The following is a 27,517-nucleotide window of genomic DNA, read 5'->3' as shown; positions in this document are numbered from 1 at the left end:
ACTATAGGTTTAAAAGGACAGTTGATCGGCCTTTAACTAATACATGAGGTATGTTCTGGCAAGCTACACTGCCCAAAATCTAATGTTTTTAGTTAAGTTCCTCTAAGGTATTTCCCTTAATCTATCTAACATTTTAATATATTAGTATCTCTCTATTAATCAAAGAACCACATATGCAAACTCATGTCGATTACAATGGATATTTTAGTCCTGAATGTTCAGATGTTTTGTTTTCCAATGAGGATTTCATTGAGTGCCCTGTAAATAGTTCATGTCTTATATAATATAACTTCTTTCCTAATCAGCATTCTGTATATTTTAGATAAACTTTACAAACCCTTAACTGAAAATTCTCTTTTTGCTAATGATATAGGTTAGTGTCTGACTAGTGTCACACCAACATTTAAAAAACTTAATATATTTGGCAGAAACAGGGAGAGACAAAATTATTGCATCAAATCTCAAAGAACTTAAGATCAAAGACCAAACATTATGCTAGACTGACGATATTTGACATTTTCTCAGCTGAAATAAAATGTACATTTAAGAAACATTTAAAAAACTTTGGTATAAATAAAGATATTTGGCAGAAATGGGGAGGGACAAAATTATTGCATCAAATCTTAAAGACCTTAAGATCAAAGACTTAACATTATGCTAGACTAACAAAATTTGACATTTTCTCAGCTGAAATAAAATGTATCGTCTTGATGCTAAGTGGTTACAGCATGTCTGCTTTATCAACAGCTTCTTATGTTCAATTACACAATTACCAAATTGCAGTTACTAATTTGCTTTCATCGTGTGAGTAAGTTTCATTCAAAGAAGCAGCTCAAAGAGTAATTTAAGAAATTCTTCTCTATTGGTTGCATTGTAAGTTAAATTCAGAAGAACTGTCTGGTCATAAAAGTAATTTCAGTCATGGGAATAATGGGATTATAAATGAAGAGTTCAGATGCAAAAACCTCTAAATGTCGTCTGAATTTTTCTCCTAAAACGAGCGGGTTTTTTTCAGCCTTCTATGTTTATGTTCAGTTATTTCACTTTAAAGGCAATGAAAACAGCTTATGAAACACTATAAAAGTAAAATTATTAAACCTACACACAGGAGTCGAAGAAAAATGCTAAAATGGCATTTAGAGGTTTTTGCATCTAAACTCTTCAAATAAAGGCGTTACTAACAGATTTACGTGTTTCTGTAACAAGTAATCAAAAAAATACAGTTTCCCGTTACAACGATGTTACTGACAATAAAATGTGGCATTGCATAAGTGATATATAATTTGCAATTGAGCTCCTTCGTCAGACTCTAGCTGTTTCTCAATATGCGTTCTTCAGCGTTCCTGCGTCCTCGTGTTCTTGTATAACGCCATCATCAACTGCCAAAGTTCAGTTCCAAAACTCAAGGACGGAGGACGCGTGAAAGTTCCCGGATGTGTTCTTGATATCGAGGATGCATCGATGCAGACTTGAGTGGAAAACTCGCTCGAAGTCCCAGAAGTCATTGTGGCTGAATAAAGAAGGTGGGAAGTGCAGCATTTAATATAGATTTATTATTAGAGTTCAGAGATTTTATTTTATTTTTTTGTCTACTCGTCTAAAAGACACAGTTATGACTGTGAGTTAAGATGTGTACATACTTGGCATATATGTTTTTGGTAAAATTTGGTCAAATTAACTGTAACGGTATGATTGATGTTAGCGTGCATCATTTGATAAAGTATCACACTGCCATTTTAACCTTGATCTGCACAAACAAGGCAGGTGTTCAAGTCTACACAAACTCTGATGTGGTTCAACTGAGATATAAATTAAACATAGAATAAAGACATTTAATCAAGCCAAAAACAGCCAGGGCATTGCCGCGAGTAAGACAGAGAAAATGAAAGCACATCACTGTATTTTAATTTTAATATATATTTTGTTGGTCGGTTATCTACTAGATAAACTAGAATAACGAATAACGATGAAGTGCTTCAAAACAAGTCTCAAACTCTTTTGGAAGTGAGAGAGAACTTAGAAACTCGTTGTGAGAATGAAGATGTCAGCTTATTTGTGCCAGTCTGTCATATAAAATTGTTTAAAACACCTTGAATGGTAGCGGTTCCATGAGAAGAGACTGCACAGCCATGGGCTGGGCCTGAATTCCCCCGGCTCAGGTGCTGATGAGACTGGTCGCCACCCCATAAGGGGAAGCAATATTTGTCTCATACACACTTTAAAACACACAAACGCACAACTTTATTTGTTCTCATTCTTTCTTTCTTTGTCAATATATCATATCGCAGTGCATACTGTTTAATAATAAATTTAAATTATGTAATAAATAAATAAAAAAACAGTTTTAATTCGGTTTTAATTCGCGCCCTCTTATGGTAGGTACTCACAGTGCGTACAGCTGTACGGCTGCAGGCGCCACTGACTACGATAAGTAGTGAACATGAAATAATGTAGCTTTTTTTGGTCCAGACTAAAAGAACTAATCTACAAGTGTGAATCTAAAAAAAAAAAAAACAAGTGTTGTTCCAAACAGTTCAGGCTCTCAGCAACAATTTAGCTTTAGACTCTTTTAGTGGCTTTCTACTTAGGCCACATCTAGTAAAAGTTGTAAGCAGAAAAACTATATCTGGCAGTCAGCTTATAAGCAAGCTGATGGTGAGCTAACACAAACGGCAGAAAAGAGAGCATTTAAGAAAGTAAATGGTTGAGCAGATACGCCTGACTTGAAATGTTAGGGACAATTAAAGAAACACTTTAAAATGAAGGAACATGTGTCTGAATCAGTGCAGCTAGCAGATCCTTTTAAAGTTACATTTAATTGTGCAGATTTTTGGAAAGCATGTCTCTCTGTATGTATGGCGTTATTACAATGAGCGGAGCATGTTTAGCAGACTACAGATATCTTCATCGGTGTCTCTTTCAGCTCTCTAGTTCCCCAAGATGTCAATCAGTCCATTGTAAATGATTTGGAGACACTCAAGAACCACAAATAATTTAATGAATATACTACAGTAGGCCTACAAGATTAATCGATTTAAAACCAAAATCGCGATTTGAAAAGGTGCGCCTTTATAATCGCAAAAGCTGCAATTATTTTGATTATTACTATGGCGAGCAACTAACGTTACTTAAAAAGCAGACAACTAACAGCAGAACCCACGAGCCTCTATTTCACTGCTGTGGAGATTAAATGAAAGCTGTAAACGATTCTTGTAGATTCACACACACACAAAGGTGTTACTCTGCAGCGCAAGTTTTCTCCACTGCATCTATCATGGATCAGCTGTCATAACCGTGCATTATAGGCTGTAACCATGTCCGTTTATCTGTATCTGTGTCAATCTTCTGTGAATAACGCCAGAGCCGCACTGACCATTAGAGCCAATCACAGCCCTTTGTGTTGAGTGCGGGAACAGAATGACCAATCACAGGTGTTTAAGAACTCGTTAGACAATGCTCAAAAAGCAAGCGGGATAATATTTACATTTGTTTATTCGCTGTAAATGCACATGTTGTTCGCTTCATGTACTTTTGTTTGGTTTGTTTTGAGAGTTTTCATTGAGCAGGAAAATTAAAGGTACAGTCATTTATCTGACTGCTTGTATTAAAGGACAAAATTGTATTACAAATAATACCTGTATATCAATATAAATGTATTTATAAATGATACATTTGAATGCAAGAATTCTTGTGCTGCATGTGGAGTAAAATCTAAAATTGTGTATGGAAAGCATCGTCACTGCACTGTGAATGTCATGAAATAAATATAAAAAGAAACACAATCTAAATGTAAAGGTTTTATATATCTTTATATAAGATTTTATATATAATTTATTTAATTGAATTTAAAATCCTGTAGTTATTTGCTTTAGTTGTCATGACAATTGACAACTTTATTGTAAATAATATTATTAAACAGAAGCATAGTGTAGCGTACTTTGTGTGATTATGCTTGGTCTTTCTTTGGAGCTATTAAAACCACATCAAACCTGCAGCTCTTTTATAAAATTATAGTAAATCACATTTTAAATTGCAATTTTTCTAAAAAAAAAATAAATAAATTAAATCACAGTTTGTTTTCTCCAAATCGTGCAGCCCTATACTACAGATCATGCTAGAATTAAATGAAAACCTGGAAGATTTAGAATCATTTAATAAGAACTGGGTGTTTATATAACAATGGTACAATCCTAAACACTAGCTATGTTTCCATCCACATATTTTTATGTGCATTTTGCTTATGCGCGTTAAAAAAATCAGTTGATGGAAACGCCATGATGCGCATGTTTTTTTATGCGCATTTTCAACATTTACTGTATGCGCATCATGGCGTTTCCATCAACCAATTTTTTAAGCAATATGCGCATAAAAATAGGTGGATGGAAATATAGCTAGTGTTTAGGATTGTATCATTGTTGTATATAACGGAGTAGGATAAACTTTTTTTTTATTCGATAAGAAAAGATGCGCATAAACTACGATGGAAACACTTTTACCGCACAAATTTCAGTATGCACATTAAAAAAGGTCATGTGATTTTGTTATGAGAGATCATGTGATGATGAAAATGTGTATGAATGGACAAACCAGCAGGCTGAGCACATTATAAACCATCTGAACTGTTGTTTTAGTCATTCTAAATTGCCTTACCATTTAACTATTAGTGTTATTATATTATTAATGACCTCCGGAATCAAGAGCGTCTGTGCTCCGTGTCTGACACCTTCAAACGTCACTGCACGTTCACTGTGTGTCAGGATTGCCTTCTGAGACGCAAGTCATTTATTAGATGAAGAAAAGATTGACGCAGCTTCTTCTTAACTTTTGATATTTGGCGCCAGTTAATCAGGAAGTGATGATTTTGTTCACTTTGACTCGTTGGATGGAAACGCTGCTTTATTCGCACGTCTTTAATGCGATAATCCAGTTTTGCGCATAAAGTTAATTCGCATTTTTGGATGGAAACATTTTGACAAGTGCACCGCTAAACTAGAGCAGACTGATACAGACCCCTTACTTCTACAAGCACTCTTTTATAATTTTTTTATTAATATTATTCTTATAAAGCTGGCTAAGTTTTACTTCTATTGCTTTGCTCTTTGCTTTGTTTCCCTTTGGCAATTTTCCATGCTGACATTTTAAACTCAGTTGAAAAGGCTTCAAAAGTGTGGTGTCACTAAACAGCATCTTGACACTGCTTTGACTAAAAGATTCTGTTGAACACTTTGCACTTCCCGAGCCAGATATATGTGAGACTTTTCAACATGCAAATCTTGTCATTTAATCAGATGCATTATGCTCTTAGCCTGATTTTCTTCACAGGGTGCCAGAAACAGCATTAAAACGTGCTCATTACTGCTGAAACCACAAGACCTGCTGGGACTTTACAACAATCCAGTGCAGGGAGTGACCTTGTGAAGAAGGACCCTAGTGCTAAATTTAGATCCAACACAAGATAATACTAAGACACGCCATCAGAGAAGAGTACAAAAGCAGGACTAATGGAAGGAAAACTCAAAGCAATTCGAGGATAAGATAACCTTAGCAATAAAGAGCAAATGATTTAATAAGACACAATCAGTGATCGTTGAACACATTTTGAAATATTGCATCAGATTTGGCCAATTTCAAATTAAAATCCCATAATTGGCGTTTTATTTTTTTTCTTCATTACCGTGAGTTGGTTTTACCCTAATGTGAAAAAGTTAATGCAAATAATGAGATAAAAAAAGCATTTACCAAATAATACTATTGCTAGTCAATACTATAAGTTCACTACAGTATTTTAAATACAGTATTTTAAATTCAATTAAATAATTTATGAAATCTTATATATACATATATAAAACCTTTACATTTAGATTGTGTTACATTTTTCATATCGATTTTATGACATTCACAATAGAATCGGTCAGTAGATTTGTCTGGTGTCAGTACTTTACTCCATTATTTATTTTTCTGACATTTTCATCCTATGTTGATCACGCATGTATGTATACTAGTTTGTCAAGCTTCCCACAAGAAAGGCAAGGATGACTAAAGTTGTCTTCATTTAAATTAGTTTCACAAATATTTTAACATCCAACTTATTAACACTGGCTGATTTCTGAATATTTAGTCTCAACTATTCTCAACTATTTAGTCTCCACTTTCCTTCCTAATCTGTAACTGCCTCTCTGGCTATACCACTAACTGCACTCTCTCTCAAAAATAAATAATAATAAATTTTCTAATGCTTTGCTTCTTAGACTTTACACACCTGAAACTTGTCTATAGCACCTGTTCACTGCTGCTCTTATAGTTGTGTAAATTGCTTCCTTGTTCTCATTTGTAAGTCGCTTTGGATAAAAGCGTCTGCTAAATGACTAAATGTAAATGTAAATGAATAAAATTATGAGAAGGATCATTAGGAATTTATCACGTGAAAAAACAAATTCATGCAAAAAGTTTTGGAGGCTGTAATTACTAGGGATGTGGCGAGATCTCGGGCTACAAGATCTCATAAGACTAATTCACGATGAGATTTCTTGTCGAGGTGAAAAGTTGTCTTGTGAGCGGTGTTGTTATGATGTAAAAAGTTAGCGTAAATGAGAGTGAAGTTAGCACTGAAGATTGGAAGCAGGATCGATTTTGTTTATTATTCTTTTATTTTTTTATTATTTTTTTTTTCCTTCACCAGACTTGAAGGGTTGCTGCGTCCAAAAGCAGAGGCTGCTACATCTGCAGCCACACGCATTAACCACGGCTCGTAACATATGATGGAATAGCACTTTAGATATGCTTAAAGCCATAATCGTCGTAACACTAAGTGAATTAAGACATGTAATTCCTATTACAGTCGCATTATTGAAATGCAGTAAGATGTAATGTAAACGGCGTAATCAAACTATTACCGTTGTGCAGGAATTTTAGCTGCATTTTGTGACAAGATAAGACATACACACTCAGCTGTTTGACACTTCTCTGCACCCATCGAGTCAGTAAAGAACCACAGACGCACATCTTCTCCGAGTGCACACACACACACACAGTGAACTACTGGAGACATATACACCCATCGTCGTCATTATCATCATCACTGAACACACGTTTATGCTGTCTGGAAAGAAACAGAAGATGTTGCTGAATGAACATGAAACTGTTGAAAAATGAAATCAAAAATGACATGATTAAGTTCAATTTGTGGAAACGAGTTTGAGTCTCATCTGAAATTGTACAGGGAAGAAGTCAGCCAGTAGAGTATATAGCTAAATATTTAGCAGTGTTTGTATGTCTTCTATGGAACAATTCATTAAAATAAATGTAAAGTAACATTTATTACAAGTTGATTTAAAAAAGCACCTGAATTTTTACACTGTGATTTTTCTTCAGTTAAATAAAAATCTATTTTTCATTCATATATTAGCAAATATTGAGCAGTGTTTGCATGTCCTTTTCTGCATAGAATTGATTAAAATAGAAGTAAAATAACTTTCATTACAAGTTCATTTAAAAGAAAGCACATAAATAGTTTTGCAATTTGTGATCTTTTTTATTTTTTTTATTTTTTTTTTTAGTTGAATAAAATATTTTCCATTCATGCATTTCATCATTAAAGATTTCTTTTAAAATGTAAAAATCTCATCTCGTTTCTCGTCTCATGGAGTAAGCGTCTCGTCACACCCCTAGTAATTACGCCTGTGTTGTTTTTTTTTTTTTTTTTGTGGGGTTGGGGGGGTTGCATAGAATAAATGTATTAACAGCATTAATGATTATATCCACGAAAGAAAATGTCACTGAAAACATGGGATATTTTGCTTTTAGTTTTGAAGATAATCAAGCAGTATAATTTAGCTGAATACCCAAAATAGTAAAATATATTAAGCATTTATTATAGCAAAAAAAAAAATGTTTTGGACTAAATTGTATTCGATTAAGTGTTATTTGAAGATGTTGATCATTTATAAAGATATAGGCCTCATTTTTTTAAGTGTATGAATGGACATTAATGCCAGTTGTTGTTCTTGATCTTAAAACAGCAAAACTTCATGCTGAATGCTGTGAGTTTGTGTCAGAACAGTCTGATCTCACAAGAAAATGTAAGTATTTTACATTTTGTCAGTTTAGTGGCTAATTCGTACGAATTCGTATGAGTTCAGTCATCAAAATTGTACGATTTTAAAAAGGAGGCGTTGCACCTAACCCCACCCCTAAACCCAACCGTCATTGGGGGATGAGCAAATCGTACTAAATAGTACGAATTACATCGTACGAATTCGTACGAATTAGCCACTAAATCAAAAAGTTACAAATTGCCGTGAGATTGTGTTGGTCAGAATGATGATACACAGATTTTTGAGCCGTGTCATTTTGCAATATTGCAGAGTGCGATGTTGCTTGGCTACTTTGCCTGCTGAAAATTAGCAACAATTTTTACATCAAAATCTTGTATAAATATATGGATATGATTTGAGGTCTAGTTGCCAGCATGAAACTAAAACAGGAAGTAGAAATGGACACTTTCTACTTAAGTACATTTTTAAAGCTGTACTTTACTTTTACTTGAGTACAAAAGTGTAGTCAGTTCTTCAACTTTTACCAGGGTCATTTTAAACACGAGTATCTGTAAATCTACTTGAGTAAAGGATGTGTGTACTATTGCCATCTCTGCTATCGCTCTAACAAATTGATGGAAACACTGCTAATTCACATTTTGGAACGTTGAAAATGTGCTTCATGTTAAAAGGAAATCCTGGCTACTGCCATAGCAGACAGATAAGAAACATAGTATATATAAGAGAGCTAGGAAAGCAAGACTTGGTCTGAATTTATCTGGTCTGTTCTGAATGTAATGTGTGATGCCTATATTCCACACTCCTGTGCATACTTTATTGCTAGAATGAATAAAAAGTGTCTAAAGGAAAGGAATATATTAAACGTTGAAGCTACTAAAAATCTGCTTGGTTATTAACACCCACTTGAATTTGTTCTAGATCATTAGCTATAATGTTATGGTGGGTTGGAAAGCAAGTCAAGAAGTAGTTTCTTTAGGCAGTACCTGTCTGTTTAGTCAATGACTAACTGGGCAGAAAGGTATTTTGGCTTAGGTTTTGGACACAGCCATGGGCTAAAAACAAATACTTTAAATTAAAGGGCCCACATAAAAAGTGAGACGGCGATAAAAACAAAGAAACCCCAGAATGTTTCTCTCTCAATTGTGTTACTGTATGCGCTTTATGCTTTCTAGCAATGAGGCATCTGATTTGTTTTAATTCAAATATAATATATAGAATTCACTGAATTTAAATATAATTTAAAAATTGTCCATACAATACCTGTGATCTGTCATGATATCACATTTTTCATTTTGTGATTATTGTAGTCAAAATAATTCATAAGATAAATTACAACATGTATAGAAATCAATAAAGCTATATTATTTTCAACATCAGTATTTAACTTTATTGCTGTAAGCAGTACATCGGGAGGACAGCTTGACTGCCATTGGACTACTTACAATTATGAGTAGGTCTTGGATATTCTTTTGATTTATACAGTGATTTGTTGCCTTCAAGTGGTTTAGTAAATGTTGAGTTTAATTAGCAGTCAAGTAGTTCATTTGTGACTGTGGATATTGTTTCTTGTAGAACTGAGATCCGTTCTTCAAACCTCGCTTAACCGATCTAAGATGATTTTGCAGATCTTGGTTCTTTTATCTTGATAACTGATATCTTGCTAATTTAGTTCTTCAAACAAGTTTGTGAATCAGATTAAAATTCATTCATTTTCGCCACAGTGGAATGAACAGCCAACTTATCCAGCATATGTTTTACGCAGCAGATGCCCTTTCAGCTGCCACCCATCACTGGGAAACATCCATACACACTCATACACTAGGGACAATTTAGCTTAACCAATTCACCTATACTGCATGTCTTTGGACTTGTGGGGGAAACCGGAACTTCCGCAAACTTGAGGAGAACATACAAATTTAAATCTTTATCTGGATGAACTGATCTGAGATCGCTGCATGTGCTCGCGCTTGTGAAGGACAGCCCTATCAAAATCATGATCAGCAATGCAACGGTTGGCTGATTGGCAGCGCATTTGATTAATTATCAATTATCCATGTAAGCAAAATTACATACAGTTTGTAGTAAACTTCAACAAATGAGCAATAACTTTTCACATTTGTTGTGGGCTGCAGGCTTTACATTTTAATGAGTCAAGAGAATTATGCAATTCATTTAGTTTTACTTTGAGTGGACTTTCTTTAGTATTCAAGTTTCTTCACACGGGGCATCAGCATCAACGCTTCCCATTCACTTTAAATGGGTGATGTAAAGCGCTGCTGAACTGAATTCTGGGTCCATCAGCACTGTTCAGCGAAGTTGCTCACTGCAGAAGTTGGGAATTTCTCAACTTTTCAAGCAGCAAAGGAAGCATCATGATGACTGCGTCAGCCCCAATTACAGACATGCCCTCTGTCAGCATTGACGCTGAAGCCCTGTGTGAATCGGGCATAAGACAGAACTAAAAAAAACTCCATATTGGTATCTTAAAGTTTGCCTTTATGTCTAGATAGTCACTTATGATCTCTTTGAACTGTTTGAGAAGGACAACCCCGTGACCCCACCTTTATTTTGGAATGCTGATTACATGTGTTTTATTTAAAAAAACAAAAAACAAAGAAAGAACATACTCCAGGAGTCAACTTATTACACTGGTTATAATATTTGAATCAAATATAATACAATATACAATATAAACTACTTTCTAATGATTTAATAAACAGTGGATTATAATAGTTTATTTAAATATAACTAAAACATCTTCAGGGTTTCTGCAGATAATGTCAAATTTAAGACTTTTTAAGACCTTTTTAAGACCATTAAGTATTCAATTTAAGACCTACATCACAATATCAAAAACACACATTCACATAAAGAGAAAATACAAAATTAGTGGTAAAATAAATGTATTCAAATTAAACAGTTCTAAAGACAGGTTAAATGCACCATTGAACTACAGAAAAAACACACCTCTTAAGGCTGATTTGAACTTTCGCCTGGTGCTGCATCGCGCACCTCACGAAACGGACAAGGCTTTTATACTTGACGTGTTCGTCATTGTGAGATTCTTTTAAATGACAGGAGGCGGTCAAAAGAAACAGACAGCAAAATCAGACGGAAAAACAGAGAAGTAGAAAGTAACGAGGTCATATCATTGAAGATTTTTAAACTAATTGTTTTTTTAACTATTTTTATAATTTATTATAATGATTATAACGATTTTTATAACCATTCAAGATTTTTTAAATCAAACGTTGATGCATCACTTGCTTTTGTTCATATCTCGGACAGTTTTACCTATTAAAGTTAGATATTAAATGGCAACAGAACATGGGTTGCTCCACATTTATATTTTTATTTTGGCAAGAATAAAAGCAAAAAAAAAACAAGGTACACTTACTAAAAAATACTGAATTTATTTATTTATTTATTTTTATTTTTTTTTCGTCCACTCCAAAATTTACATATTACTGTCTGACTAGTTTCTGTCCTCTACTTATAAGCTAAAAATATAAGATAGGTTTAAATATTCCTTTCCAGTTATCAAAGACATAATTTGTTACTTAATTTTGGTTTGTAACTTGTAAATTGTGTAAAATTCTAAATTGTAATATATACATCAGTGTAAAACTTATGAATGGTGGAAAAACATATTCTGTAATATTAAAACCACATGCGTCTCCACTTTTGCATGGCCTCTTTTTTTGTTTTAACATACTTATCCCTCAGGATTTTCCAATCTTTTCCAAAAACTTTCTTCCCCTCCCACGGCTGTTGCAGTTTCTATTCAAGAATTATTGGTCATCTGGTTCTTCCTATGATCACGCATGGATGGATCATAAAAATGTCTGTACAGACACACCTGTTTCAGACAAAATCTCTTCAAAGTGTTTAATATTCAACTCAAATCAAACGCGGCGCCGCATGAACTGTTTGCCTAAGTCTCAAAAAAAAATTGTGAGCTCCGCCAGCTGAAATCATGTCGCGCGTACTCAAAGCGAACCTCCGCAAACACAGAAAGCTGATTGGCTATTGCATATTGGTTTCATTTGTAGTTGTAATACCTCAAATTACACTTGGACTAGTGAAATAAAGAACTACAACACCACGAAAACCAAGCAACAACAACAATTTTTTTTTTTAAATGAGCATTAGATGTAGCATTACATGGACATCGGAAAAATAAGACCTGTGCAAAAATATTTAAGACCTAGAATAGTGAATTTAAGGCTTTTTAAGGCCTAAAATTTTGATTCTTAAATTTTAGACTTTTTAAGACCCCGCAGAAACCCTGATCTTCTGTTTAATGTTTGAAGTCCTACAGTATCGCTGAAAGCTTGTTTTCTCCAGAGTGAAGTATTATGCTCAATGAGGATTACACAACTCTTTTACTGACCGATATGGTACATTAGAGACTCAGAAATAAATTGGTTTACATTCTTTTCATCCTGATATCAGACTTTCAAATCCTTACAGAATCTCATAATGCCAATCCCCTTGACAAAGCGTGTTTCTCTAATTTCTTTATTCCTTTGCCATCTCACTAGAGCATTATTATAACCTCCATGGTATTTATTTCAAAGAGCGCAATCATGATTACTTGACCAGAGAGTATTAGCAGCATCTAACAACTGGCTTTTTGGCTTTAAGCTGGCAAAAAACAATGTTCTTTAGATGAAACCCATGTGTATGCAATCTTTACATTAGAATACTTGAGTAGTTATTGCTAAGGAGTAATCCAGAAGGAAAGCTAGCTGTGTGTTTTATTCTTAGAAGTTTTCAATCTTCTACAATCAGCTTATCATATTAAGTATCAAGCTTTATTAGTTTATGAGCACTTGTTCAGCTCCTTGTTAATGAAACTACAGCCTTTTAATACATCAAGGCAAATAGATGTGGTCAAGATGTTCTGCTGAAGTTGGAATCGAGCATCAGAATGGGAGATAAATGTGTCTTAAGTGACTCTGAAGACGCTGGACTGACTATTTCAGAAACTGCTGATCTACTGGGATTTTGACGACAATCTCAGGCTTCAAATAGGATGGCCTAAACGTTTAAATATACATTGAACGCAAGTTCTGTGGGCAAAAATGCCTATGGGCATTCTAGAATGGAATTATAGAAAGGCAACAGTAACTTTAAAAGGTCTGCAGAAGAGCACACAACACATCAAACCGTAACCCGCAGGGGTTTAAGGGCAATTTTGGGCACTGGAGGAGTGTTGGCATTCCCTGGCATTTGTGTTTTCAGTTTCTTATAAGTATATTAAAGGCTAAAATCTGATGATATTGCATTTAGTACAAATTGCGCTACAATAATATGCAAACAGCATGTACATGTGGTGGTGTTGTTTTTTTAAATTAGGGATTTTTTTTTATGAAGTCAGAAGTAAGGCTAAAACAGACAGTCAATATGTATAATCCATAAAGTTTTTACTACAAAAGGATCTGAAACTCACCCTGTTTCCTCATCACATAAACAATGTATTGATTTACATTTGGCAAGACACTTTTTTTGTTTTAGACCTGAATTTTCATGGATAATAATTGCCATTCTCACCTTGAGAGACAAAGACCGGCCACTAATGGCCATCAGTTGTGACAGAGTAAATAAGGAGACCAGAACATGAGTTTCTTCCTTTGTATTTAGTTTATTTACAACATAGTCCACAATATTATTATAAATAATCATGGTCAAAGGCTCTGATCTGAACATTCACATACATTGGTGCCATTTTTTTAAGGCAGTACCCACCATTTTCAAAGGGCCTTGTTATTGCTTGTCATGGAGTTCTCAGTAATTTACAGTGATTAACATCAGTCCACAGCAATGCTTGATAGTGTTGACATCTGTCTATTTGCAATTAAGAAACAACTTTATTAATATTAGCAGTCACTATTACTGCCCACTTAGCTGTCACAACAAACTTTGTTTTTCACATAGTACATAAACATTTTTACATATGATACTAACTTTCATATTATATCCAAGAAGCAACATTACTATTGTTTAGCACACAATAAGCATGTATAGATGTATGTGACGCATATCTGATAACTTTTTTCACACAGTATATGAGCATTATTTTACTTGTACAATATGAAGGTTGGATGTCAATTTCTGTTGCAGCTTCATTGTAAGGCTCATTGTAAATGCACGCTGTGGCCTACATGAAACCTCAAAAATGTACTAAAAGCTAAGTATCTCTATAGTTTCTAAGTGTGAAATGAATGAATGCTACAGGGAAGTATGACGGCAACACATTTAGTTCTTTTTGACACTAATGGTATTTACAGGGACATGTTATTGATGAAGAAAGGATTGTTGTTTTGCAGTCTCCTGTCAGGAGGTGGTGATATGACTGTGACTCTATTGGAATGTAGATGTCTTCAGGAGAGGAATCTCATTAAACCTGGGAATTTTCAGGCAGATCAGACATTGTGTGGCTGAGTTATAAGAACTTCTACACCAAATCCCAATCCAATAACACACCTTTGGGATTTTCTGAAATAGATTCACATCACGGATCTGCAGCCAACAAATCTGCAACTGTGAATGCTAACTGCTTTCCTGTCAAAATATATTAGTAATGCTTTTACAGAACCCTTTCAAATGTATATCATGAAGAATCAGGGCAGTTCTGGGGGCAAAAGTTGCTCCATCCTAATAGAAGAAAGGTTCATCTAATAAAGTACCTCCGCACATAAGGGGAACTGTAGAGAAGCACAGCTGCCCTTTTTACTGAAGCTTGAGACCAAATGTCTTGCAGTTGTTGTCTGAGCAATACGATGTCATTCATAGACTTGTCAGATCAACAAATTAAAGTGCAGCAGAGCATTTACTAGCATGATTTTGAATTCATTAATGCAAATTATGAGGTGAAACAGCTCAATGATTTTAGGCAAATTAAAATGCCCGAGATGAAACAACACACAGACTAAAGTTTATGAGACTCATAGTGAAAAAGTAAAGTATGTTCTCCATGCAATGATCTGTATACCCTCAGGTAACATCTGTACTGAACTTGTTGTGGGAGGTATACACAGTAGTCTGTTTTTCCAACTAATATTTGAGATCAGTTGAGTGAATCGCAAGAGGAAAATACCTCAAAAATATCTCAAAAAGGTCCATACAGTGTTGCAAAGTTTGTCAGCGTGGACCATCCCATCAATAATTGACAAATGCTCACATTTTTTAAGGAACTATAACACACACTAGCTGAACTGAGCAGCATTCATTGCTGTTGTCTGAGAGTAGCAATGAGCCTTTTTTTTTAGTACTTCTCTCTTTGCCATCTGTAGTTCATGAATAATCATCGAGAAATGACCTCTTCAGGGTTTTTTCAAATGTCTTGCCCTTTTCTTGTCCAGCACCCAGAGGTAAATGTGCAGACTGGCCATCCAATACGAGCGGCTATAACATCTTTACTCAAGGATGGTCAAGGATGCTCCTCCCATTCCCACTCTTTCTATTTCTCACCATCCTGCTCTCTCTTACTCACCTTTTCTCTCACCCTACACAAATCATTGATTTTTCAGAGATTCTATGAAATATTTACGATGTGTGGGCAGGCCTCTTTCTTTGGGAATTTGGAGAGGGAAAATCATTTGAAGGCAAAGTCGTAAAAGGGAAAAAGAAAGAGACGGACAGAAAGAAAGGAAGGAAAAGAACGAGAAAGGCAAAAAAATAATAATAAAAGGCAAGATAAGAGCCACGGAAGCCTTGCTTGCATCGTGTGTAGAATATCAATGGCTCACTTTGGAACAACTCCTGAATATAAATAAATAAGCAGATACACTGATAAAGATTGCCATCCATGATTCTTGTATCTCCATGCTCACTTCTTAAAGCCTCACATCTAATCGATTCCAAGCAGATTCTCACTTTCTTCGGCTCTGAGGACACACTTCTTTTGTTTTCGTTCTTCCATCTGTCACACCAGCTTCTTTTCTTCCACTTGAGTTTTTCAAGTTACAGTATCATCGAGAATGAGAACATAATTTCATTACAGACCGCTATCTGTTTTTCAGTAAAATGATTTATGTAGAGCTATTTCTTCAGCTATAGGCACTGCTGACCCATGTACTGTGCTTTTTTGATATTTCCTTTCATGCAGTGCGCAATGTAAAAGCTTGAGCTTGTGGATGTAAAAGGTTGTAAAGATAGTTATTTTCTATTAAACTAACTGACTCTGATTCATTTGACCTACCCTCAAACACTATTGTGTTGTCAACAACATTTTAAGAAGCATCTGATTGGCTGTTTTTCTCTAAACTTAGAGAAAAGTTTTGGTCCTTCTGGTGTATCATCAATGGACTAGCGGCTCAATTTGATACAATTGTTGAGGAAGCCTCCAGAGATCATGTTCAGCTGTGGTAATCAATGTTTTGTTTCTGACAGCCTCTAAAAGTGGGAGACCAATCACAACAGAATTGCCCATCTAACCAATCAAAGTAGAGTAGGCTCTCAAAAAGGATGGTGGGGGAACAAAATAGCAAACTCCTTTGTGTTAAATTCTTTTGTCCCATGTTTTTGCACTGTAATGTTTTTATACTGCAGATTGAGTGAAATTTTTTATATTGACAAGTGGTATTTAGCAAGCCTTTTTATTCACATTTTATCTCATGAAACAAATATGCTGTTCAGTAACACTGTGTTCTCCCTGATAAACATTCCGAATAACTTATGAAAACATTGTTCATCAGATTAGAATAAACTGCAAGAATGATTTAAAATACACTTTGTAGGCAATCAATTAGGCATTTTCAATAATATCTGCATGAAATATTTTTAATGTTCAAGATTGTTCTATAAAGTTCTATTTTTTTTTTTTACAAAATACAAATCTGACCATTAAAAAAAGACTGTGAACTTCACATGACGGAATGTTCCGGTTATTTATTTGTTAATAAAAAATCAATCCATACAAAAATGTAAATGTATCTGTCGTGATTCCAGTCATTCCAGCCTGATCTCACGAGAAAACGTAAGTATTTTACGTTTTGTCAGTTTAGTGGCTAATTCGTACGAATTCGTACGAGTTCATTCGTACAAAATTGTACGATTTTAAAAAGGAGGCGTGGCACCTAACCCCACCCCTAAACCCAACCGTCATTGGGGGATGAGCAAATCGTACTAAATCATACGAATTAGATCGTACGAATTCATATGAATTAGCCACTAAAAAAAAAGTTACGAATTGCCGTGAGATTGTGTTGGTCATTCCTAAAGTTTGATTACCCCTAATCCACCACTTACCCAATTCAAAGACTAAGGGCCCTATCATACACCCGGCGCAATGTGGCGCAAGGCGCGACGCATTTGTTGTTTGCTAGTTTCAGCTTGGCGCAAGAGTCGTATTGACGTTTTGCGCCATGCTCTTTAAATAGCAAATGCATTTGCGCTCATAGGCGTTCTGATCCAAAAAAGGAGGTGTGTTGAGGCGCATTGCTGGTGCGTTGCTATTTTGAGAGACTATAATAGTCTGTTCTATAGACTAGAACAAAGCCGGTCTAATGTCCAGTGCGTTAGTTATGCTCCTCGCTTACACACTGCTTAATACATACAAGATGTAGAGCAATACGTAAGTATCTTCACATATGAAAAAGAATTAAAATATTAAGGATATATATCGGATATAAATATAAAGGATTAAAATATTACAAAACATATTATTTTCTAGCCTACATAAATATAAAAACCATACTTTCATGCCTTCATCTCGGGGGGGCCTTTTCAGTTCATTCATGACAATTTGCTTTTGTATAATGTTATTATTATTAGCAGTATTATTTATTATATGCATATTTCTATTTGTTTTATTAAAAACAAGATTAGATTTGCCCACCTGTCAGGCTTTAGACCATGTGGGGCATAGCATGTGTATTAGGATATAACTTAGTTTTTAGAACACACTTTGTTATTATTGTTCATTTATTCATTTGCTGGAAATTAGAACTGAATTTAGAAATAGTTTTGAAACAAATCTTTGCGCTTAACAAACTAAATTAATTATTAATAGGCTAATTGAACACGTGTCAGAATCCACTTTTGCTAATATAAGGACGGCCCTTAATGCATTCGCACTCTGAAATAGAGCCCTGAATCTTCAGTTAAATTCAATGCAGCCTCTATGATTTAAATCAGGATGAAAGGTAGTGTCAAGATATGGCAGTTAGTTTTTGATCAAGCCAACAAATAGCAGCTCTTGTGCAGCTGCTTGCCATCTGGCTTTAACTTAGCACCTTTTCTAGCTCATTTAGCACATAACCTTTTCTAAGACAAGCACATTATAAATCAGGGAAGCCACCCTTGAATGAGTCTGTGCCCCGTACGTACTGCCTCAATCAAAGTGTGGAAGCACTGTTGCTCTTTTTTTCTTCATCTATTTGATTAGCAGTTTCATTGGCATCACTTTTTTTATGACCATTTTCTTCTCTTTTCAAAGGTGGGAGGGACGATGTACAACACTGGCCGCCATGTTTCACTCCGACTGGACAAAGAGCACCTGGTGAACATCTCCGGTGGACCAATGACCTACAGCCATCGCCTTGAGGAGATCAGGTTACACTTTGGGAGTGAGGACGGACAGGGCTCTGAGCATCTCCTCAACGGCCAGGCCTTCTCTGGGGAGGTGAGCTTCTCAATCCTCTGTCTTTCATCACGAGTGGGCTACAGATCAGATCGCAGAGTGCCAGAAGCTGTTGGCATTCGTCAGCCTATTGATCTGTAAAGGTTACCATGTTACAGACATCAGGCCTCAGAGGTCAACAGCGGGTGTAGGCTGAAAGAAGACTAAATGCTGTGGATATTGCCAAATATTTTAGAATTTGTATGCATCATCGAATGGTTACAGCGTGCCTGAGAGCAAGCATTTCATGAAAAGTTTAAAATGGTTTGCATCATATACAGTAAACTTTGCTCCATGCTGAACAATATCGCTTAACATACTGAAAACACATCAATGTTTTTGGCTGAAATAGTCTTCTAGCTGTATTGGCGATGACTTACTGTGCTCATTCTCCGGTGTTAGTAGCCTCCCACTAACAGAGCTATAGCAGCGGGAATAAGCATCTCAATTACCCTTGTGGTGTATATTTAGCATGCACTGCACTGCGGCCTCCATCATTTGATAAAGTCACCAGTCAGTGAAGTCCTGACATTTCTCTTTGAGGGTAATAAGACCGATGATTTGTGTGGCAACAAAATAAGCGTGAGCTTGACAGGCAAATCCTCAGTAATTAATGATTATAATTTCTCCCCCCATCCCTGCGGCAGCCAGCTGATAATCCAACAATAATAAAACAAAGTGTCAACAGTCTATCAGGGCACAGAGAAGCGTGACCCGGGCACTAAAAGGCCAGCTCTGTCTTTCACTCCTTATTTAAACCATCATTGATATAGATTGACACTGAATATATATATATATATATATATATATATATATATATATATATATATATATTCATGATGTAGGTATTATTGATTCAGCTTATAAAGTTATATCCTTTCTATATCTGAAAAAAAGTGGTTTGTTAGCATTCCCCATTCATCTCCGGGGTACCTTTGCACAGCTAAATACATTTAATATTTTGGTCCGTTCATTTAGAAAACAATATAATTTTAGGAGCCAGTGAAAAGCAGATTTTTTTTCTGTACATACTGTACTGGCAAAAAAAGTACAGTCTCTAAATTGGTAAAAGCAGATGTGTATTCAGATTTCAGGAGCTAATGTGCAAAATAATGTTGTCATGTTTACCTAAAACATTTCAGAAACACAAGAAAAACGCTTTTTTTTTGTTTGTTTTGTTTTCCCAAAATCTACACTGCTGTTCAACAATTTGGTTAGAAAAATCATAGGAAATATTCAGGTTTGCCATCATTTTAAATGTCATAAATATATCTGTTTTATTGCAGTTCCTTTAAACTGTAACCAAATGACTTTTTGATGTATTTTCAAGTAAATGCACCCTAAGTGCATTTTACTGACAACCATTTCAATGGCAATGAAGAGTATTTAAAAGTAAGCTGGTACAAGATTAAGCGTTGCTCTTTTCTCACAGGAAGCTAAACTGTATCAAGAATTTACCAAAATGTTGTTTAAAAAAATATTGGATGGATGGATGGACAGATGGGGTCAGGGACGGAGAAACAGACATGTGTTTATCAATTATACAGTTGCTAAACTGCATTTTAAACATGGTTAGAATTGAAATTTCCTTACACTTGAAAGTAGGCACACCTTACAAATATGATTTGTCCAAATTTACTCTTAAAAATTTAAATAAAAAAACTGCATACATGTAGGAGCGGGGTTTGTTTTAAAAGGCATTCTCATGTTGTTGTTTTTTATGATTTATGATGATGATGATGATGAAAATGCTACTGCAACCAACTGCATGCTAGGGGTATGAAGGATTATGGTTGATCCATGATCTGTACAGATCACAACCCACAGTTCGGAATGCATGTGACCATTAATAGATTAATCCAACATTTATAACAATTGCAGAGAGACCGCCTCTCACGTCATTCAAATCACGTGTATGAAAACAATTTGGTTTCCCTAGAAAATATAATGATGATGGAAAATGTTGTGGTGGGACATATACCTAAATGCTTTCTTAGGTTATTAATTAAAGGTGTTTTCTGTCACAATTTGTTCAGCCCACAATAATGGATTCAGTGTAAAGCTGCACTGTTAATCATTAAAAGATCGTGATCTCAATTCAAACCCACGCAACATAAATGAATAATGATGATGATTTGCATATGTTTATTAATAATTAATTAATTAATTAATCCTTCAAATCGCTGCATTCAAATCTGCGTTTGATCAAGAGAGATTCAGTTTTTACTTTTTTCAGTTAGTTATAAACAATTGAATAACACAGAAGTAGTGGCAGAACAGTTTATAGTTCATATATAAACACTGATGTTTGGGGTAAAGATTAAAATCTCTGTTTAATGGAACTTGACGATGGTGAATGTTGTAGCAATTACATTATGTAACCAATGGGTGGCGACAAAAAAACAATAAATTTTTTTTGTTAAAAAGACAGGTTATAAGTTCAGTTTGTTAAAACCAATGGTTTTTTTCAGTAATATTTTTGTATAAATGGAAAGCAATTGACATTTGTCTCTGTAAGGTCCACCCAGTTGGCCCAATGAAGGTGTCCACTGGTGGATGAAGGTTCACTGTGTGTTCGGCCTTTCCAGCACTGTTGTTTCAGTTTAACTTTAACTCATATCTGACTCCAAATTTAATATGGGGTGGTTTCGAATATTAATATATATATATATATATATATATATATATATATATATATATATATATATATATATATATATATATATATATATATATATATATATCTTTCGTTTTATCTGACTCCAGTCATAAAACATTTAGATTATACCAATATATAATTTAGATAAATGTTTGAACCTTTTGTCTTCACTCATAACTATTACATTTGTTCATTCATGGTCACACTCTCATCAGTCTTGATTATTAAACAGAGGTAATTGACTAATACTTTTAGATGGCCGCTCCTATGCTTGCTCATTCTAAAGTATTTCTGATTAGTCCCCTTAGATGTACACCCTTAAGTAAAGACAATATCATTTCTAATCAGAGGTCAAGGCCATTATTATAAATGTAAACGACTACTGTTCTCTATAATAATTTTGGTTTAGCCAAGCTCATGGTTTTCCATGTACACTTAATTTAAAATAACATTACTTTCAAACAAGGGTCAGGCACCCTATCTAGGTTAGTTGTGCAACACCTTGTTGCCCTAGATGGAAATAACTCCTTTTCCACCTAAGGACACTTGAATCAATATCAAGAGTCAATTTAATAACAATTTAATAGTCAGGTGAATATGTATTATGCCAATTATTCAGTCAATTCATAAACAATCAATACAAGACATCGAATTCTCAAAGATAGATCTAAGACGGGGGTCACCAATCTCAGTCTTGGAGGGCCGGTGTCACTGCAGGGTTTAGCTTCAACTTGCCTCAACAAACCTGCCTGGGTGTTAAGACCTTGATTAGCTTGTTTAGGTGTTGGAGCTAAAGTCTGCACCACACCGACCCTTCAGGAACAAGTTTGGTGACCCCTGATCTAAGATCAAAAGATGCATACCTGACTTTAAAATATACATAGTATACAGTGAGAGCTCCACACTACGGCCTGATCTGGTTACAGAATCGCCCCGTCTTGACACTTTCCCTTAAACCAGGGGTGGGCAAACTCGGTCCTGGAGGGCCGGTGTCCTGCACAGTTTAGCTCCAACACTACTCAAACACACCTGAACATGCTAATCAGTGTCTTCAAGATCACTAGAAATCTATAAGCAGGTGTGTTTGATTAGAGTTGGAGCTAAACTGTGCAGGACACCGGCCCTCCAGGACCGAGTTTGCCCACCCCTGCCTTAAACAGTCAAACCAAGAATCTTCTTCAAGAAGGGGAAGGTGTGGAATAGCAAAATCATTTGCATTTAGTGGCATGTTAGGTCTGAAGAGTTACTGCCTATAGGGAACAAATGGTAATTTAAATAGAAGCCCCCTAGATAAAGACACACCCTTAGCAGTTATTCAAAAGATACAGTTATACTTCGCTATCTATTGTTTTGATTATGTCTATTTCTGAGGGAATGAGACTCTTGTACCAGTAGCACTGAAACATTTCAAATGATATCAAACATGATAGATAAAGTCACTTGGATTGATATAGAACATTCATATTTCAAGATGACCATTCTGTGTGAGATGAAGAGGAGGGTGAGTGAACAGGGGGTTGCGGGAGATGCTCAAATGTAAATGAAGGAGAGAAATGAACATTCCCTCCTGGTGGGGTGTGGAGACAGCCCATTCTTGTATTGTCAAAGACATCAAAGTATCTGTGGTATCTCAAATCTTACAGTCTCCTCCATTTTTTGATGATCCGAAAAATGGTCCAATCCGTGACTCAAAAAACGTAGTGTGATCCGGATCGTGAAATTTGGGATCCATTTCACCACTGCTGCATACTTGAAGGAGCGGAGTTTGTTTTAAAAGCCATTGTCATGTAGCTTTTTTATGATGATGATGGTGAAAATACAACCGCAACCAAAAAATAAATGACGTCATATTTGAAAGTACTTTAGGAGCATGCCTTCTTTTTCTCATGCTCAGAAATAGCTTTGTATTAAAAAAGAATAAAGAACGAAAAGAAAAAAGGCGTCTAGAATGTAAATTAAAGCAAATGAGCCGGGACTCTGCCTGTCCTTGAAAAGAGAACGGAGGAAGAATATTACAACTTAAAATGACAAACACATTCTCAACCAGTGACTGTTTTGCATTCAAATGCAGCCAAGCTTTTAAGCTTTATTTGGATGTCTGTCTCCGTAACATCCAGCACGTCTCCCGTTCTCTTCCCTCATTTGTTCTATAGTAATAAAAGATCATGTCTGACTGATGCTCACGACACCCAAAGGGAAGCTAGCTGCCCTTCTGCAGATGCATTGCAACACCTCAGAGTTAATACACGCTTCATTCTACCGGATCCAATATGGACAGCCTCACTCACAAGCTGAAAATGAAACACCAGTGATGAAATGAGTGCTAAAATATTCAAGGTATTTCTCAGAAACTTTGCTTTAAAAAAAACTGCCTAGGTGGTTTCCCTCCATTATTTAGTCCTTTTGAGAAAAAAAAATGAGCAAATGAAAAATGCACTGCATTTTAGATATTCCTTGTAGCCAGAACAAACAACTGAAAAGCTTCTGCAATGATTTGATGTGTTTTTGTCTTTGTTGGGTTTACACTTTACAAGCTTCATTGACACATTATCTGTCACAGCTCCAATGCTGTGCTTTAATTCTTTATTATTTCTAAAGCATCTAAAGCAAGACTTATCTTGACACACTTTATATTATGCATTCATCATACATCATCTTTAAAATGTTGGGTGACAGTTAAGGGGTTAAAATTGCAGTTCACCCAAAAATGAGGGGAGGGGGATCATAAAAAAAAACTTTCATAAGTTATTCCAAGCTCGTTTGACTTTCTGTGGAAGACATTTTTGCAATTTGTCAGGAATTAAGGAAGCTTGTGGCAACTAATAACACCCAAATCTAGTTATTTGCTAACCCAATTAACAGCCCACACTTCTGTTTTAAATGCTCTCTTGCCCTTTCAATTGATTTGAATTATTTTCAATGGTAGCAAAATAATGCATTACCATTCCTAAACAGAAATCCCCTTCAAGATAAAAAATCATCCTGCATAATTCAACTTTAATCTGTTATGACTCAAGTTAAATGCAAAAAAAGATGTCAGTTTATTGCACGACAAACATTGCATTAGATATGTTGATTTGTTTTGTGTGTGCGCTCAGCGTTGAACCTTGTAAAAAATCACACATTTCTGTTGAGCTTTTAAATGCATTGGCTATTCGGAAGTTAGTCACTGTTGAATTGCATTACTATCTAGAATATCAATGTATACCCAAACATCAAGTGTAATAATGGACAACTTTTCTGTTAATTCTAAAGTTTACCTGAAAATGTATATTCTGATATTAATTACTTGTCTTTGTCATTTCAATCCCATTACACCTTCATTCATCTTCGGAAACCAAAATCAAGGTATTTAAAATGAAATTCGAGAGCTCTCTCACTTTCCATTGACATTGAAAGTCCAGAAAACTTCTCAAAAATATTCTTGAAACATTTCATGCGTCTTCAGTGGTTCAACTGCAATCAGTGGAATATCTTCTCTATACAGTACGATGAATTGCCATTAGAATCAGCAGCGCAGCATGCATGCTTCATATTGTTCAATTCAGTTCAATTCACTTATTTGTATAGCGCTTTTACAATGTAGATGTGTCAAAGCAGCTTCAATAAAAGGTTATAGCAAATTGGAACAGTGTAGTCAGTTTTTAGTGTTTAAGTTAGTTCAGTTTAGCTCAGGTCAGTGTGGTTTAAAATTATTGTCCTTAGTAAACCTCTATCTAGGATGAGATTTCTCACATTTCATCTGATATATCTGAGTTTTTTGTTCTAAAGATGAACAAAGGTCTCAGAGAGTTAAAAGACACACGGGTGAGTAATTAACTTTTTTTTATTTTGGGGTGAACAAACCCTTTAATATTTGTTTTTCTTTTCCTTTTTTTTTTTTTTTTTTTTTGGAGTCTGCTTTAATTTATGAATACAAGTGTTTTCAAAGTACATTTTGTGTCCAAAAGAGAAAATTAAGACATTAAAAGGGTGATATAATTAAAGAATTTTAATTTGGGGTTCAATCTATTTGAAAGCACAGTTCATTCAAAAACATCCTGACATCCTTTACTCAAACTTGACTTAAATAAAAGATGTATTGAAGATATATACTGAAACCTGCAACTGAATTTGTTTTTCTGGCTATGGGGTCATTGGTTACAGGTTTCACGCGTTCTTCAAATATCATCTTTTGTTGATGATAAAACAAAAAAATAAACTAAACGGTTTTGGAACAAGTCAAGGGTGAGTAAATGATGGCAGATTGTAATTATTAAGAATATCCCATTTAAGTTATTGTAAATACTGTACATCAATCCACAAATCCCATTATGTCAAAGTCTAAGCTATGGAGAAGATTGCAAGTTTACTGTATGCTGTTGTTTCTATAGTCTGAGACTTACTGTATCAATGCACTTAAGAGAAATTCCAAAAATAGATAGCTTTTTTAAATGATAAACAAACAATATTATCAGCAGAATTGGCTAACAGCCCACAGTTCTGGTTTAGATTCCCTCTCACCCTTTCATTAATTTCTAATTATCTATTCCTGTTCGACTCTTAGATGTCACAGTATTTTTGCTTATTAAAATCCCATTTTTTCACTTGCCCTAAATAAAGCAAAGTGCCATAACTAAAGTACAGCATAACATTGGAAATAATCAAACTTCCACTAGAACTAATTTCTCTTTAATAAACATTGTCAAACTGCATAACCTCTCTCTCTCTGTCTCTCTCTCTCTCTCTCTCTTTATGTGTTCATATGCCACGCTGTCGATCTCCAGTCTGTCAGCTTTCACCAACTCCATGCTCCTTCAGAGAACATCTTAACGTAATCAAATAGGATTGTTCTCTGTACTCCCGGGCTTTCCGTTTATTTGCTTTATGAGCGCACGCTCCGATTCATACGCTATGGACGGCGGTTTCCAGACGACTGCATTTCATTGCCCTGTTAGCGCTGTCCACCCCTCTTTTTGCTATCGACTTGCTGTCTTCATTATTTGGCCCCATGGTAGCCAAGCCAGCTATAACACAGTAAAGAGCTTGTCAGAGGCCCACCAGAGGCAGAAGCAGAGACACCTCACCTCTCACGGCCTGACAGATCTGTCTGTGTGTAAAGACGCACTCAACATCTCCTGCCACTGTTCCACACTTCTCCACCATCTGCAAATTTCACACAACCAATGGATCCAGTGCGATGAGCACCTCACCTTTTCGCTTGTATAATGTGACTTTGAAGGAGTGTGTGATGTCTGTGGAGTCTTGGGCTTTTGGCTGAATTGCTTTGTACTAGCCTTCACACTCTCTATCTCTCTGGTTGAAGGAAAAAAAATCTAATCAAATTAACATTCGCTCTGTAATCGCATTCCTCCACACTTGATTAAGTTTATAGACGATCTGTCACTCTCTCCGGCTCTCCTTTTGCATATTTCATAATTACTATCAGCCACAGAGTGTTAATGTATCTCAGCAGAGCTTGGAAAAGAATTGATCCATTTGTTTTGACCAGCAAAAAAAAAAACAGGATGTATGATGCTGCTGCTAGCAAATATACACGCTCCTCAAATTGTTGTGTAGCTTGATAAGACCTTGGATGAGGCACTTTCCTCCTCTTTTTTAAAGTTATTTTACAATAATTGTTCTCTGCTCAAGGTAATCTGTGAGTTTCGTCTCTGCTTCCTTTCTGTGGGAGTTCGAAGAAGAAATTGTCCTCTTCACCTATCTAAAACCCAAGTTTTAAAGCTCTTTCTCAGGGACAGTGTGCGCTCGAGCGATTCAGCGAAGGAAGATTAGCAGAGCTTCACAATGAATTCGAATTTAAATTTGACAGACATGTTCAAACAAAGACAGAAGCAGCTGTTTACCTGTGATTGTGATTCAGAGCCATCTGTAATGACAAAAACTTAGGCTGTTATCCAAACTGACTCGCAAGCTCATTCAAACCGCCACATTTATTTGAGGTGAAAACAGGTTGTAAGACTGAAAAAAAAAACTCTATGAAAAATGGACTTTTTTCATAATTAACATCCAAAGTATCAATCAGAAATTATTTCCATTTCTCATATTTCTTGAACTGTAAAAGGCAGTTGGATGTTATATCTCAACATCTGCGTGACACAGTTGACATGCCACTACCTTTTTTGGGTTAGAGTTTTAAGACTTTTATCATACTTTTGTAATTTTCACTGTACCATT

General features: G+C 35.4%; 1 protein-coding gene across 1 annotated transcript in view; it reads left to right on the top strand.

The window, feature by feature from the left end:
• Positions 1–27,517, top strand: part of ca10a (carbonic anhydrase Xa) — a 296,564-nt gene that overhangs the window by 215,904 nt on the left and 53,143 nt on the right. Inside the window, exon 4 of the mRNA XM_056470210.1 lies at positions 18,499–18,684. Coding sequence (XP_056326185.1) covers positions 18,499–18,684 — 186 coding nt within the window. The remainder of the gene's footprint in view (positions 1–18,498; positions 18,685–27,517) is intronic.

This window comes from Danio aesculapii, chromosome 12 (assembly GCF_903798145.1).
Source record: "Danio aesculapii chromosome 12, fDanAes4.1, whole genome shotgun sequence".
Taxonomy (NCBI): domain Eukaryota; kingdom Metazoa; phylum Chordata; class Actinopteri; order Cypriniformes; family Danionidae; genus Danio; species Danio aesculapii.
This window is presented reverse-complemented; position numbering and strand designations above follow the sequence as displayed.